General features: G+C 37.6%; 1 protein-coding gene across 1 annotated transcript in view; it reads right to left on the bottom strand.

The window, feature by feature from the left end:
* Window positions 1-17,270, bottom strand: part of cemip (cell migration inducing hyaluronidase 1) — a 130,535-nt gene that overhangs the window by 70,770 nt on the left and 42,495 nt on the right. The window contains exon 2 of the mRNA XM_058401724.1: window positions 4,085-4,183. Coding sequence (XP_058257707.1) covers window positions 4,085-4,136 — 52 coding nt within the window. The 5' untranslated portion in view covers window positions 4,137-4,183. The remainder of the gene's footprint in view (window positions 1-4,084; window positions 4,184-17,270) is intronic.

Genomic DNA, 17,270 nt, shown 5'->3' with positions numbered 1-17,270 from the left:
GCTTAAGTAGTTAACCCTAGTCAATACCCAGGATGTGGAAATGGATTCATTATTTGAGGGCAGTATATACAGTATGATGTGAACAAACATTGTGTGCAAATACTGTAAATACAAATATATATTTGACTGATTTCATGATCCCTTTACAAAAATAAAGCACACAATTACTCTTTCTTGTCTGGTAAAGATGTGGACATGACCTGCTCTATGAATGTCGAATGTAACAGATGAATCTAATAAATTCAATGATGATTTAATTATAGCAGCAGATTTGATAAAACAAGCCATGCATTTTTTGTTCTGTTGTTTATTATACTACCATTGTTTTTAATCAAAAAATCCTAATTTAAAAAAGAAGTAATAAGATATTTGACAATTTGAAAACGGCGATTAATCATTTGTGTTACCCCAAAGCCCTTTTAGCATGTAAGCAAGCATTCAAGATATTCTCACTATTTTACTTTTGGTGTATTTCTTGTTAATTAAATCTGCCTCGTTTATTTATTTTTTACCTGAAAGATAAAATGACCAGCATTGTGCTTATACCTAGGCTATACATAAGTCTTTACCCAAGGCAATCAGTGATTTCACATATCAGAAAAAATTAAATCCCAAACTTCAGTTCACATCAAATCCTGAATTGGAAGCTAAAACACCCAACAAGGCACATAGATATCTGGCATTTTTTAGCTTTGTTATTTTAAAATCACTAGAACAGTAAGGCAAAGCAAGACAGGAGAAATCCCTGTTCAGTTAATTCTGCCTGAAAATCACTGCATCATTGCACAATATTCCTCTCAGAAACTTTGCAACCTGACTAGGACATTCATCCAACCAAGGAGGACAAAAAATGTCCACCAACATTTTTCTACCTTTAATCATTGTATTTTCATAAGTTTTCTCATAAATTATAAAGGTCCTCTCTGGACTTCCTGGGTTATTTTAATGTGATGTATTGCCTCTGTGTAGGTAAGAAAACAATTTAATAGCATCTTTAAAAAACCAACAGTATTTATTTGTCCATTTAATCTTTCATTTGTACCATTCACTTCAGTAACTTCAGTTTTATCATGACACGAGTCCACTGCAGTGCATTGTGCATACCTGTTCACATAAAATATTAGAGATAATCTTGTGATATTATCACGTGTACACATACAGTACCCTCAGAAAACATGTCAACAACAAGGCCAGTTCTTTTGTTTTGACATGGCCAGTCTAAATCCTTCCACTTTTCCCCCTGATGAAGTCCTGTGTTGTGTTGGCAGTGTGATTTGGGTTGTCTTGCTGCAGGATGAAGTTCCTTCCAATTAGATTGGATGCATTTCTCTGTAAATTGGTAGACGGAATGTTCCTGTAGATTCTGAATTCATTCTGCCGCTACTATCAGGAGTTACATCAATAAAGATTAATGGACCTGTTCCAGAAGCAGCCATGCAAGCCCAAGCCATGACACTACCACCTCCATGCTTGACTGATGAGCTTGTATGTTTCGGATCACGAGCAAATCCTTTCATTCTACACACTTTCATGATATCTTTCTGTCAGAGGTTAATCTTGGTTCCAGATCTTTTGAAGCTCATCTCTGTATTTTCTTATGAATTCCAGACTGGCCTTGAGATTCTTACTGCTGATGAGTGGTTTGCATTTTGTAGTACGGCCACTACGTTTCTGTTCTCAAAGTCTTTTCAATGGTGGATTGTGATACCTTTACCCCTGCCCTGTGGAGGTTGTTAGTGTTGTTACAAGTTGTTGTTTAGGGCATTTCTTTATTGCTCTCACAATGTTTTTATCATCAGGTTGTTGTCTTTCTTGACTGACCTGTTTGATGTCTGGTTCTTAGTGAGATTTTCCCTCTTTTCTCAGCTTCAAAATGGTTTGCTTTTCTCCCATAGACAGCGCTTTGGTCGACATGTTTATCCTTTTCAACAACAAATGTGGTCTTGACAGGTGAAACCAAGGGCTTACAGCAAGGTAGAAGTTCACAAATACACCTGTCAGTCACCTGTTTTAATATGTTTTTGATAACTTGAAAAATGTGATCAAAATAAAAAAAGTCGTCATTTTCTAAGTTGTTGAACAAAACTTTGATCTCAAACCCGGATGCCTGTTTGGATACCCTGAACTGGCCATGGCATTTTGACTCAACTTACTCAAAAGCAACCCACTCACCCTAAACCCCCATCAAACTGTGCGAGATGTCATTCTTAATGGACTGATGTTCTGTAGGAAGGACATCTTTCTTAAAAGCAGACTGCTGTGATTACAGCAAAATTTAAAAAAAAATCCATTTATGCATTTGGTCAATTACATAAACCCTTACCATCTTTGTTACATGCATAAATGTAAGCATGAAAAAGAACGAACGAAAGCACTTTTGATGCATTCAATTTCTCTACCATCCTATAAAGAGGATGAAGAATCATTTCTGCATGGCAGAGGAAAAATGGTCGTAATTACTGCAAGCGAGCAAATGTTCCAGTGCTGACTTCTGTTTGCAATTACAATAAAGTGGCTGAAAGAAAGGAAATAGCATGTTTATATCTCTATAAATATGAAAAGCGTGAGTTTGACCTTGAACGTCCATAACAAAACTGGACAAGGAAACAAGTGGATAAATGATGGGCTTATTCAAAATCCTGTTCTCTGTTTCTCTTTCATGGCAATTTGGTCATTTTGGAGGGTCCTGTGTGTAACGTAGTTAATACGTAGTTATGTAGATACTTTTTCAACCGGGTGTAAGTACTGAACTCGGACCGATTTCTCACCAGGTAATTAAAACAAATGCTCAAACTTGCATGTTTTAGGGAACTAAGACCACAGAGACCAATTAATCTCTGTAAAGCTATGTGACTGGTTCATTGGAATTACTGGACTCTTTCCATAACTGTAAAAATTTGTTTTTACAACTGGATTGGTTTTAACATTGGCTAGAGATGTGGAACTTGCAAATGGCTGCTTTCACTGGAAGACTCTCCTATTTAACATCCAATATGTAAGCTATAAAACACTTTGGGGGTGTACTGTTATTGGAAAAAATCAATTGGAGAAAATCAACATCAGGATTCTTTCTGGAATTATGTGTTTGGGATTCAGTGATGGGAGAATGACATCCTAAAGTCTTTCAGCCCTGATATTCAACAGCAAATTGCAAATGCTAACATTTATTACTTATAAAACAATAATTTATCCACTGTCCTGATGAGTTTCCTATGCTGGAAAAACATAGCTTTACCTCAGTTACAAAGAGCTGATACTGGAGACTCCTTCCAAAAATTAAAATGTCTTATCACAGAAAACATCAACACCAAAAACATGTTAGTTGTTTTTAATCTTTCTATGTGGAGCTGCTACTACATAAAAGAGGGATTTAAATTTTAGCCAGAACTATCAGAGCTGCTGTTAAAGTTATATATATATATATATATATAACTATATATATATATATATGCAGGTGTTCGTGCTGTGTGTGTAAAATAGGTGTTCCTGCCTATGTTTAAATAAGTTCTGTAACAAATTCCAGGGCCTTCTAGTATCAGGGATTTTCTATACTATAATCATTTTGCACTTTCATTACACGCAGGTAAATTTATGCATAAATCTATCCTCTATATTTCAATATTATAAGCTATTTTGGGAAAATTCATAACATTTTATCCCACTTAAGCCCAGTTCCCTTCCAGGTTACTAAATGTAACAATGAAAATCTTCAAGGGGGTGAATACTTATGCAAGGCACATAAGGTCTTGGCACAGAAAGAGGGCTTTGTTTTTAATCCTGCCATGCTGTGGCACATGATAGATCAAAAAAAAAATCTCATGGTCGAAGATTAGTGGAGCACAAATGAACACAAATGAAGTAGCAGTAACAGTATGAGGCACAGACAGAAAGACAGTGAGAGAGAGTCAGAGAATGGGAGATAGATAAATTTCTGCTAAGTTACATTTTTACAGCCTCTGCAAAAATCAAGTGTCCTGTTTATTGTGCCTAATCTTTGCCATTACGGACCTATCTAGATTTCTGTCAATAAAGCCTGCTGAGAGAGAGAGAGAGAGAGAAACCTAGAGAGAAACAAGAGACGTACCAGCCTGAATAATGGGTAGAAAAGCTCCGAGAAGTACAAGACAGATCTTCATTTTTCAGCGCTGTCAGTGGAGTTCGGCCAGACAGAGTTTCAAGGCACCTGCAGAAAGAGACATCAATAAATCATTCCAGGCCACACCGAGCAGGCTGAGTTAGTACACAATGTGTGTTTGCAGGTCTGGGTGTGTATCCCTGTGTGAAAGGTGTGGAATCAGATTCAGATCAAAATCAGATCTAAATGGGTTTTCCTTTTTGAGGGATTTGAATCAGGAGATAACACAACAGGACAAACACAGAAATATCTGCGATCTTCTCTATACACATAAACACTATCTACATATACAGATATATACTCTAGATAGATAGCTACATACAAACAGATCAAAGAACTTCAAATAACAATAACCTTTCAGAAAGGAGAGTAAGAGTAATGCATTTGTTTAAATATGGTCATGTAAAGAGTTACATAACACACACACACAGACATATACATAGACACATAGATGCATAAAGCAGATGCAGCCCGCCTCCCTGTTACTGCTAATAAAATTATAGTTCAGCTTCCTGTTTAGCTTCACTAGCCCAGTATGAAAAAAATCTCAGATGAACTCTGATGACACCTTTGCTTTAGGCGCCTGCCAATAATAATACGGGGAAATAAAAAAAATTGCTGGACTTCAGCATTTTCATATCATTTAAAGACTGAACTCATTTAGTGCTTTTCTTAAAATCTGACATTTTTTCCTTCTTATTTGATTTGTTCATCTTGAGATCTTAGATTTTTGATGGAAACTTTAATGTAAAGGTTGTAATTCATGGTAAAAACACTCATGATGTTGCATACACATGGGAAAAATACTTTAAAGAAAGCCTCCTGTCTGCCTCCTTAACTCCTTAATGCTGTGCTGAAAATCTCTATTAGTTGCAAAGTGGTGTCTGTGGAAAACATTATGTCACTAAAGCATGTTTAACAAACAAATAAAATAAGAAAAAATGTATTAATATATTTTACTCCACATACTGCGATGCCCTAAAAGCACTTTTTGTTTTACATAAGCAGGTAGTGAATATATATTATGAAGAGGCTGTGTCATCCTTGCCAAGTTAAATTTGACAATTTATCATGGTAGCTATACAAACTAAAGCGGATGCTCAGCAAGTTTAACAACTGGCATACTTGTTTGGCTGTGAGTGTGTTCTTCACTCTTCACACAAGTAAGAGTCGACTGTCTGACTTTTTGTTCAACTCTTTTAAGAGTTCTCAGACATAGTAGGAGAAATCATTGTTCCTAAAAATAAAAAATAAAAACCTCAGCTAGTTGAAAGTTTCATGTTATCTATTAGCTCAGATATTTTTTTGGAATGAGGAAATATTATTTGAGAAGACAGCACAAGTAAGGCCTCAACTAAGGTCTTGAACTCTTGATCAGATTGCTTAATGACTATGCATTGAGAAATACGCAGATGTGTACATTAGTCACACCAAACAAGCACTTTACAGGAAGTATATAGGAGGTGCATGTACCTTCATCAGGTCAAACTACCTCTGAAATATAAGACAAGCCTCAGGGTGAGATTTTAAGAGATCTACAGTTTAGTGGTGTGCATTGGGACAATAATGAAGATGGGCATTTTTAATATGTCGGTGGATAGGTATGAAGCTCATGTGATTACTGATTTCATTCATTCATCAGTTGTGGCAGCTTTTCTCCAAGAGTGGAAGGGATTAGTCAAAATTCCTTCAGGACTGGATGGGAAGGGGAGGAAAAACATCATGCACACACCTCTACTACCTCTACTATTTCGCAAATCTTATCTGTGGCATGGATTTGCTGTTTGAGAATGTCGGGAGTCCAAGAGAACCTCAGTAGACCTGGTGGATACCAAGGTATTGCTCAGAGCAATCAGCTGCATAAGCTGAAATGTGCAGCAGTGTCACATATCTTGAAAGATGTACAACCCAAATCAGAAATTAATAGATTTTTTTAAAGCAGGTTATAGGAGGTTATAAAACGTGCAGGTGCTCATAGTCAGTCCCGTATTTTCTGGTGTGTATATACACAGAGGTTTCCAAAAGTTTACACAGAGCCTCCCCATACACACAAGCAAAGACAGGACTCAGTGTGAGTAAATAAATTTGAGTTTCTACATTTTTTATGTGCAAGTATCAGTAAGTTCATATGTGCAAGTATCAGTAAGTGGAGACTGGAGGCTTGGGAGGCTGTAGAGTTTATTTAAGATTTTTTTTTCTTTTTTTTGGAAAAGTAGGACCCAGCAGTTGAAGACGAATTTCTTCCCACAGGGCAGCTGATGTCCAGCTCGTGTCACATAAACCATGTCTCTCTCACAATCAGATCAGAGCTGCAGGGCAGAGAAATGAAGACAAAGTTTAGGGCAGATGAACCAACAATCACCAGAAACAGCACTGCAGCACATTCCACACATATCAAAAGTTTACTTCTCTGTCATTTTTCTTTCTCTCACACTCACTCACACACATACACACACACAGAGTAGAAGCTTAGATTGCACTTGTAAGGCCAGAGTAGGCACATCAGAGGAGTCAAAGTGTAGACAGTACTAGAGTGTTCATTTACATTTAATTTTGTAGCAGTTGCTTTGCATAAATGGATGATAAATGGATGATACGATTTTGCTCTATACTTATGCACATCAACTAGTGACGATACCCCCATCACTCCTTGATCACCTGCTGTTCAAATATAAAAAAAAGCCTCATCAGATGGCTTAGCTTGTAGCCAGGCTCATTTGTGACTTCAGAAAAGCATGAAGATTGAAAGAAAATCCCTTTGTTGGGCTTGCTAATGCACAGACTGATTTCCCCTGAGCCAAGTACCTGCAGAGGACACACACATACTGCAGTAAGACCGTTTTTTATCAGCAAATCAAAAGTGCAGGAGCAGAAGAGTAGTGCATGCTGATTTGTAGCCCATTTGTTTCGGGCGTGTGTCGATACACAGTTTATGACACACTCATCAGTTCTGACACTAATTTGCATACAGAATAGTGGGATGGTGGAAACGCCATTAATAACAAGGCGGTTTATGGGTACTTCAGTGCTCCTGGTTTGATCTGAACAAAAATCGATGGCCATACGCCAGTGATTGGGAGTTTCCCAATGGGACTGGCTGACTGACCTGCATTTTGGTTTCTTAGTGTGCTTATTGTTGGGCTTTATTATTCTCCACACCTTGACAGAACTAATTTTGAGAACTGTAGCGTTATACAATGCAGTATAGCCTGATTTTCATCAAGCATGATCATAGATAATACACTTTCAAAAGAAAAGTAATTTTGGAACCCTTAATAACTTCAAAAAATTACGAATTTTCCATGTATTCAATTCTGAGCTCAGTGTCTGTGCATGTTCTGCCACATGTTGTCCTCTGGGGTCTCTGGTTTCCTCACACTTCCCAAAAATGTGTTGAATTTGCTTTGGTGAACTTTAAATTGCCCCTAGGTGTGAAAATGTGTGCATGCGTTGTGTCCTGTCGAGAATGTATTCCCACCTTATACCCAGTGTTTCTGGGACATTCTCCGGATCCACGACATTCCTAACCAGGATAAAGCAGCTACTGAAGAATGAGGACTGACGCTTCATGCTTAAAAAATAGTTCAGTCTTACTTTCTCTTACCGGAAATGTTTGGTGTCTGAGAGAAATTTCTTTGGTTTTGTTTGGCTAACACAGCAAACAAGAAAGGGGAGTATCAAGCATTCAGTTTAGAATCAGGCAAAACCTTATATGTAAATGATCTTCATCTGAGGGATTTTGTCTTTATGTTTGGCTTGCTCATTGGGGATGAATATAAAAACAATTCTAAATTTTAGAATTTTTATTCTGAATTTTGAATTGAATGAAATCACACTCATTTCAACCCATACTGGGTTGTTTATTAATCTCAATCCCGTATTATATGTGGTACCTGATGCTGTGCAAGACCCTGTTAGCAATAAAATACTGACAAAATGATGTCAAAGAACTAAAAGCAGCCACAATCTTTCTTCCATGGCATATAGTATGGCATCATACTGCAAGAGCATCAGACTTATGGATGGTGTGGCCCAAAGTCTGCAAATGGAATTTTACATTACATCTAAGTCATTTAGATGAGGGCTTCTGAGTGGCGTAACAGACGAGTGTTCACCCTCATCGCCGAATGATTGCAGATTGGAATCCGGATGATGCCATAGCCGTCTATGGCCAGGAGTCCAAGAGAGCAAAATTGTCCATGCTGTCTTGATAGAAGCGATGTCATTAGTCTCCCTTCGTCAACTGGAGCAATACTAGCCAATCATGAGCTTCATGAATGTGGAAGGAGGCAGTTAGGGCTTTCTTCCAAGCGTGTTCAGCTGCTGTGTGATTCAGCATGAGGCACAGATTGAAAAGATTCTGTTGCTGGCTTCATGTGTCACACTTGAAGCATATACTGTATATATGCATACGTTGACTGATTCCTGATTGGTGGCTGATCAAATGACTAAATTAAAAAGAAAATCATCATTCAGATGATTTTGTAGTTATAATTTTATTGATGCAGATATACAGTATGTATAAATGATTTATTTGTTAGCAGCTTTATCCTACTGGCTCCAGTGCAAAGCTAAAAAAAAAACTCGGCTGGTTGACTACATGCATTTAAACGTTTCTTTAAATTAGCTAGCTAAATTTGAGATGCAACTAGTCCGCCAATGTCACTTTCACATTGTTGTATATCTCTATTCACACAGACAGCTCTGTGTGAATTGGGCAGGCCCGGAAGTCACTCTGCCTGGGCAATACGTCACCCCATGAGGAGCAGAAGTAGTGCGATAACAGCCTGCCTCATGGGATTTGGCTTTGCAATGCTATCACTCTTTAAGCTGAATATCTCTGACATGGCTGGCTATCTTCTCAGAGAAACCATTGACCTGCACTGCTCTCCACTATCCAACCTGATAGGCTATTTCCACATCCTTCCTTTAAAGCTCACCCTGCTCTATCAGCATCGGCGAGTACACAAACAGATGATCTTAAGTGCATCCTGTGGATTCAAATACCATTCAATTTCTCAATAAAGCCATACAAGGTTACTGGTAAAATTAGCAATAATATTAGGCAGCAAATCAAAGCAAAGTTTTGTCATAGGATTCTGAAATCTCATTTTGGTTTGAATGAAATGCTGGTGATTCAATTTGAATTAGACTAAAGGGACAGCATTCATTATTTTTCTGTTTTGTCTTTTATTTTAAATAAATGATTATGGTATAATAATACTTTTTTTAATAATTAAGAAACTCTTTGAGCGGGAAGTTTCATCATCCAAAAAAATCCAAGTTCTCTCAATCATTGTTTTTTTAACGATATTATGAAATTGAGGAGGTCACCCAAAGTATAGACCAAAAGTAAAGTATGAATTTTTATAAATTAATTTGAAAGAAATCATATTAATGTCTTTAATCACCTCATTCCATTAGCATGGATGTTACTTAACCACTTAGGTAAACTTCTATACTACCAAATTGACATTAAACCTTTTAAAAATGCCATTTGAGACACTTGAGATGGGTTAACATATATTTTTGAATAGTTAAATACTGAAAAAAATAAAGTTTAAGAACTAAATGCAACCACCGTGAGAGTGACCCTTATGTTTAGTCACCTCACTGTTTTCTAAGTCATCACATTTGAAAAAGTCCTTATCTAAACCTACTTCCATCTTCTTTTACTTTTTATCTCAAATATTTTCTCAAGAAAATAACTTTAAACCGCAGAAAAATTATATATTATATATAAGTCTCTCAAATTTAAGATGGTCTTCTGATTCTGCAAAGCTTTCCTTTTGTAGCTCTTTTACATTGAAAGAGTATATTTTAAGCACACACTTGTGTTTTATAGGCCCTCGACCAGCAATTATAAAGAACTTTTATTAACCCAGAGGGCCATTAAAAGCATAAGGAACCGCACTGCTTCCACAAGGACATCAGCCCATGGGAATGAAAATGCTACTTGTTTTTTTATCATTTCCTCATCCTGAGCTGCTGTGTTCAGCAGCTCAGGACTCCTCCTCCTCCTGATCGCGATCACTGCAGCTGACATGACAGAATCAACAGCCACCACGCTGGAGACATTCCAAATACATTGGCTGACTAAAACGACTTCATTAATATATAAATACTGAGCGAGACTAAGACGTGTCATTAGGAAAAGCTATAAAGAGCGAAGCCGACGAAAGGCTCAGCAGATTAACCCACTTCCCACAACACAGGGAATCCAGCAAAGGGGTGTGGAAGAAAAACAGCAGCTTCTGGAATGTTCCATATGTCAAAAATGAAAGCGGCCCTGCAGAAAGTTGCTGATGCATCAGAACTGTGCAAAACATGTACTCTTAACTGCTTCCATGTGACTTTTTTGCCAGCTCAGAAAATGTCCATTTTAAACAGACACACGGCGTGAAAAAAAAATCTCTTGCTTTAGCTCTTTATTGCTCATGACTCTGCATCAGGGTCATAAAGTCTGAGCAGCCTACCAGAAAATTTTATTAGTACTCAAAAACTAGCACTAAAACTAGCATGACGTTTTATTATTCAAGAATGCAAGAATGAGGCAAATCAATTTGTAGGCACAAGAATGCCTACAAAAAATAATTCGGTCAATGTGACCACACTCCTCCTTTTGCCAAACCAGCCTTTCTCTTGTTCTGAAGATTAGCATGGCTTCCTGTAAAATTAGCTGGGCTAGCCATCTACCTACTGTACACCACTGCACTAATATTAGCTAGTCAGCTTAGTTAATGTTAACATTATCTCTCCAAATATAAGTAGCTATCTGGCAATAAACAACGATCCATATTACTACAGCTATCCATACTAGAAAGCTGTCTAGAATTAGGTGAACAACTCCATTCCGTAATTAAGATAGAGTCAAGTTTAAACTTTAGATTTGCCTGTTGATTTAGTCTACACTGGTATGTGTGTAGTTGACTTTTATATACTCTGTGGTATCTGAGAAAGCTGAAACTATAAAGCCTTTGCCCACGAGCGATGATTCTGCATTCAGTATGAAGATAGAAGAAGATGTCCTCCAGAGGCCACCGAGGAACCCGAGCCCTCGGACACTGCTGTTGTTAGAACAGCTATTTTTATAGCTATTTTTATATACAGCTGATCCGAGCCAAGAGCAGAACATGGCGGAGTGCTGACAGAGGCTTTGGGATTGAGCTTGCACTGCTAACACAGCACATCCTATCACCTTCAAATTCCAGCATCTACAAAGGTCGAATTTTACAACAGCTATGTAATCTCTAGATGAGAAGCCAGATGTTATCGTATACAAATTCTCCAAAATGTTGTGACTTATTGTGTGTCCTTTACACTGTCCTTGCCTTTCCATTGCCTATTTTGGAGAAGGATGGCCATGTTATGAAAATATGACTAATTTAAATCTACATGGTGGCCACATTAATAGGAACACCTATCTACCTGGAGGAACATGAAGTCATAAATTCAGCCAGTCATGTTACACAAAACAACGTATAAAATCATGCTGATACCAGTCAATAGTGGAGGCTCCTCCTCCTCCTCAGACCAAACTTTAGATCAGTGAAAATCAAACTGTTAAGAACTGGTTGTCATCACATGAAATGAAAACAGCTCTACATTGTATTTTAATGGAATAGCTGCCAGGTTTCTCAGAAGACATGCATTTTCTAATAATATTTTGTTAACAGCTCACAATTTTGTCCTTTAACTGTATTACTGTGATTAAGAAATGATAAGCTTAAGAATTATTTGACCATAAGTAATGTTAATCAATCATCAGATTAACAAAGTTGTAAGTAAATGATTGTTTAGATGTTACCACAATACATTTGCACTTTCTAATGTTTATATCATCCATGAATACAAATAAGTAAGTCAACTAAATGTTTCTAACTCTATACTGAGAGTGTAAATATTGGAATTAATTATTCAGCATCAGAATTTTGCATGTTAACAACAGCAAGTGTATTACGGTTTCTCACAGAGCAAATAAAAATGTTTAATACATCAATTAATACAAGTGCTACATATTTTTAATATTACTTATGGTAATACTGGGCAATGCTGAGGTTTCATGATAACTAATGTGCTAATAATGCCAGTTTACAGAACCGTAAATTTAAAGCACTACAGTACCAAAAGGTTTCTTCTGAAACTTCTGGAATTCCCATTAGAGCAGTGAAGGTGAAACCCCCTTAATCATATCATATATCAATGTGAAAATATTTTCACCCAGGTTCTAGCAAGTGCTGAAACGTGACCACACGTAAGCAAGGCAAGTATACGTCTCTGCAGTAAATATTCCAAACATCTCTGTTAGCCAGGTGGAAAATACTTGAGATACCTTCTCAATCAGCCATGAAGAGGAGAGACAGGATTTTGACAGTCTCTGGAAAGTTCAGATATGAGATAAGAAAGTTGAAAAAGTGCAGAATATGTGCAGTCTACTGGATGAACTCACAAGACCTTGAAAACAAGCTCAGAGGCAAAACATTGAGCCTACACAGATTGCCTTACACCCGAGACCACTCCAGGCATTGCTTACATCGTTTTCGTTTACACTCTTTTTGTGTTTCAGCATGTTATGGAACAAAAGGGTGTACTGGAAAGAGAGAAAAGGAGCAGGTTGTTTTAAATGCCATACATGCTGCCTCGACTCCTCCATGAAGTACTGAGCAGCAGGCCAGCCAGCAAAAATAATATATTTTTTTATCCCAAACGCAACAGATGGTGCTTGCGCAGATAAGAATATGAGCCAGGGCTAGTGGATTAAAGAGAAGCTTTGTCAGGCCGGCAAGCACAACACCGAATTTTAAAATGATATAAGTTTCAAGCTCTTTCACAAAGTAAAAACGGCAGCACAATCCCTCGTTCTCTTTGAAAGTAGTGTGTTTATCACAAAGCACTTTTCCTAAAAGAGCCAAGGCTGCAAGCTTTATTATCAGTTTAATTAACTTAAAGGTGGGCTATGACAAAAAGCAAACGAGCTAAAAAGAACATGCCAAAGGCTGAGCTTTTTTATTGAAGTTTATAGTTTTTCAAGTATTTCAAAAGGTTTTTCAATCACAGTTTGACAGGGTTCAATGGACAGTGAGAACAGCCTGTGGCATGTTTATACGGTGGAGCAGAAGACCACCTGCATGCTCCCGAACACTTGGACCCAAACACATCTCAAAGGGAAATGAGCTGCAGTTTACAACTTCATCTAATACACCAAAAAATTCAAGTGACTAATTTTAATGTAGTTCATCTGAATAAAGCTAATCCTGCTCCTCAACCTAAACAAAGCAATTACAGTGGAACCTTGGCATACAAATTTAATTCGTTCTGGAGGCGAGTTCTTAAGGTGAAAATTTGTATTGCAATAACAAATAATGTAAATTCAGATATGAATGTGAAATATGAATATGAAAGAAATAATGTAAATGTAAATCCGTTCCAGCCAGCCAAAAATATTACCAATTTCTAAAGGTCAAGGGTTCTCACAGGTAGTCATGCCACCAAGCTTAGGCTAAAAATAGAACAGGCCACCAGTCTGTCAACAACAAAAAAAAAAACGCACAAAAAATCATATAGCTGTAAATGCAGGCCGAAGGCAACGTTGATATCATGGGTTAACTGTTTCGAAACAGCTTTTGCTGACTGAAAAAAAATTTATAAACTCTTTCAGATGGCTTCACTTGGCTTTCCACAAATTTTGAACAGCTCCTGTTACTCCAACCTAGCGGCACTAGGTTCGGTTTGTTCGTATGCTGAAAATGCTTTGTATGCCGATGCAAATTTCTTGCAAAATTAAATTTTTAAGGCGAAAATTTGTAAGGGAGGGCATTCGTATGCCGAGGTTCCAATGTAAAGCATAACTATTAACAAGAGAAATGTTTCATTGATGATACAGATGTACAGACTCCAATCCCATTAAGCCCCAGTAAGAAGAGGTGGCCCGGTGTAGGTCATTGACATTATGTAGGTGTGGCCTCTTTGAAAGATCTATTATTTCACCAAACATAGTCATCAATTACACACAATGGACAATCAATTACGCACAATATTTAAAGTAAGTATAACTGATAAGATCCATTGTTCTTTTTCCTGAAATTCACAATAGAACAGAAACAGTCCCATCATCTCATCGTAGTGCATAGGCAGCATACTTAATTAATGCTTCATCTAAAGAAATCTGCATGTGATGCCAAAAAAATAGTTTATAAGCAGAGGTATGTGCATGACCTCTTCTTTAATCTTACTCCCACTCAGTCCTGGAGGAATTCTGACCAATCCCACCTACACCCACAGACAATATTGAACAATCATGTCCTTTTCCGCACAAAGCTTGTCCAATTCCCTCCTCTCTTGCACAAACCACTTCCACCAGATCCCACTGAAAGTTCTGCCAATCCTGCCCATTCCTGCAAACTTTCCTGATCAATCCCAACAACTCCTGCAGACACCCCTTGAATGTTTGAGCATTCCCAGCAATACCCACTGACCCTGATGCCCAATCCCTTCTATTCCTGCAGACCAATCCTGTCCTTTCCCACAGAACACATACTTTTTTAAATACACACTCGTCCAACCCTGTCCTCTCCCGCATACACCCTGACCAATCCCAAATAATCCTGGAGAATTTTTGAGCGACCTCGAAAATGACCACAGACACTCCCGACCAATCCCCTGGATCCCAGAGAACGTTTGACCAATCCCACGTATTCTCACGGATACTTCTGTCCAAATCCTGTCCTCTCACAAATCATAACCTTTCCCTTTGACTAATCCCACAAAAAGTTTGAACAAATCCTGTCCATCAGCTAGTTTTGTATGTATTTGCTCGCAATATGTTCTAAAGAACTTTGTTGGTCCTATTTCCAAAAATAAATTTATAATTTATATTACATTATCCCTGACAGTGAATGAAGCCCAATTTACACCAGATGTTTTAGACATGCCATGCACACTCCCCTGTTAATAAGCAGTGCTTTTCTTTGTTTATCAGATCCTGTGGGACCCCAGCTCTGATGCGCATCTCTACATAATAGCATCATTATATGCACAAATGAAAGGTGTAATCGTCTCTGTGTGTCTGATTGTGGTCATTTTATTCACTGTATGTCATAAATTAATGTCATGAATGCTTTTGACACTTCTTCAGCATCTTCAGCATCTAGGCTGAGTGGTTACACGTCTTCTGCTTTTATTTATATATTTGTTATAATGAGTCACATCGCTTTACAAGATTCACATCGAGGTCAAATAAATAAAATTGCTTAACTCTTGTAACATAAAGCCAGCTTTGAAATAGAGAATTAGTCAAATCGTTGGCTATCTCTTCACTTTCTGCTTGAAAGGATCTATGTGCTTCTTGCAATGTGGGCAGAAATTAGATAAGGAGAAGGTGAAAGGAAGAAAAAAAAAGTCAGATGCGTTTGCACAAAAAACTTTCCCACATAGTGTACATTCTGCACTGTCCCAACAAAACCCACAGATTCTTCTCATAAATGTACATTTAACAGAAGCACTCACCCTTCACACACACACACGCACACACACACACAGATCCTGAAGGCAAATAGACCATATGCAGCAAAGGCTGACACTAAAGCCCGCCTGATCGCACACATGCTGTATATGTAGGCATTCTCATTCTTCTTGACATTCTGTCTTTCTCACTTGCAGACACACACACACACAGTGTGATATTCTTTGCAGAAGACTTTTATACCTGTCAGACTCAGATACTTTTATTTCTGCCACCATCAAGAACTGATTTGTAACCTCTTTCCCCTTTGCTGAATAGAGGATCGGTTTATCTGTGAGAGGAAGAAAGGTTTTTTTTTTTTTTCAACTACCTTCCCAGCTTTAATCTCACACCGTGAGGTGTGCAGATGGAAACCAGTGAGAGCTGTGAGAAAACTGTCAGCAAACGGTCCTCATTATGAAAAAGTCCCTTCAGCAGTAAAAGTTCAGCCTCAAAGTAGACGATGAAAGAATGAGAAATTAGAGTGATGAAATGTAAAAGGCAGGGATGAAACCTCGCTGCTCCGAAATCATAAGACGGTTTCAGAACAAAAATATGCACAAATGAGTTGTCTGAATTTACACCACAACTGCAAATTTAAGACCAGAGAAAGTGCAGCACTGAAACTGAGACATGCGTGTAATTGATGCAAATCCCATTAAAATGGTGTAAGAGGGCTTGATTAATGCATTTTGACAGAAGTCACAAATCAAAGGAAAATCATAAACTGCACTGTTCTGCTCATTTTGACGGAACAGTTCGGGTTTTCTTCATCTAGTTTAGTAGTTTTCATTATTTTGAGAATTAACTGTGCTAACTTGTGTACAACAACCAAATATGCTGCAACAACTGTCACTGATGATTACAGAAATCAAAAATTTTGGATGTTACACTCTAATTTTAGTGGTGCTGAATTATGGCAGCTTGGCTAGCTAGAGGTCGATGACATGAGAAGCATGGTGGCTTTGGCCACCATTTTAATCCGTTTGAGCAGAGTGTGAGGTGAGGGGGTGAATTTCATTGACCAATATGTCAGTGAAAGAAGTGTAAACTAAATAAGTCAAACGAGATATTAATTATACTGCCAAAAATCACATATATTTAGACTGATACTACACTTAATCCATGACTTAGTGAACCAGTATCAGGATGTATTTATTGACAGAGACTTCAAAGCATTTCTGTAAGTCGCTCTGGGTAAGAGCGTTTGCCAAATACCATAAATGTAAACATATTAACTATAAATATATTCAGATCACTGATATTCAGGTTGTTCAGTATGGATTTCAGATCTCTACTGCTTTGCAACCTTAATCTTTAATGAAACAGAATCAGAGAAAGAACAAATAGGCCAGAGGAGGATCCCAGCTTTGATGCTTCTCATGCAGTCTTAAGTGTTTGGCTTATATGGGTATGTAAATGTCATAGTTATTAGGGAAATGTGGATCAAGTCAAATAACTTGGCTAGAATCATAAGTAAAAAATCTTTATGTAGCTTTGTCATGTCCAGATTGCTACTCATGTAAGGAGTAAATAAATCAATGCCTCAGCTAGCACATATAGCCCAATTAAAACACTTTTACTCAGAGTAGCTTAAGATCTAAAAGACAAACATTATTTCATTTTCCTAATGCC

This window comes from Hemibagrus wyckioides, linkage group LG10 (genome assembly GCF_019097595.1).
Source record: "Hemibagrus wyckioides isolate EC202008001 linkage group LG10, SWU_Hwy_1.0, whole genome shotgun sequence".
In the NCBI taxonomy this organism is placed as follows: domain Eukaryota; kingdom Metazoa; phylum Chordata; class Actinopteri; order Siluriformes; family Bagridae; genus Hemibagrus; species Hemibagrus wyckioides.
Note: the sequence above shows the minus strand (reverse complement) of the source record. Positions and strands in the feature narration are given on the sequence as shown.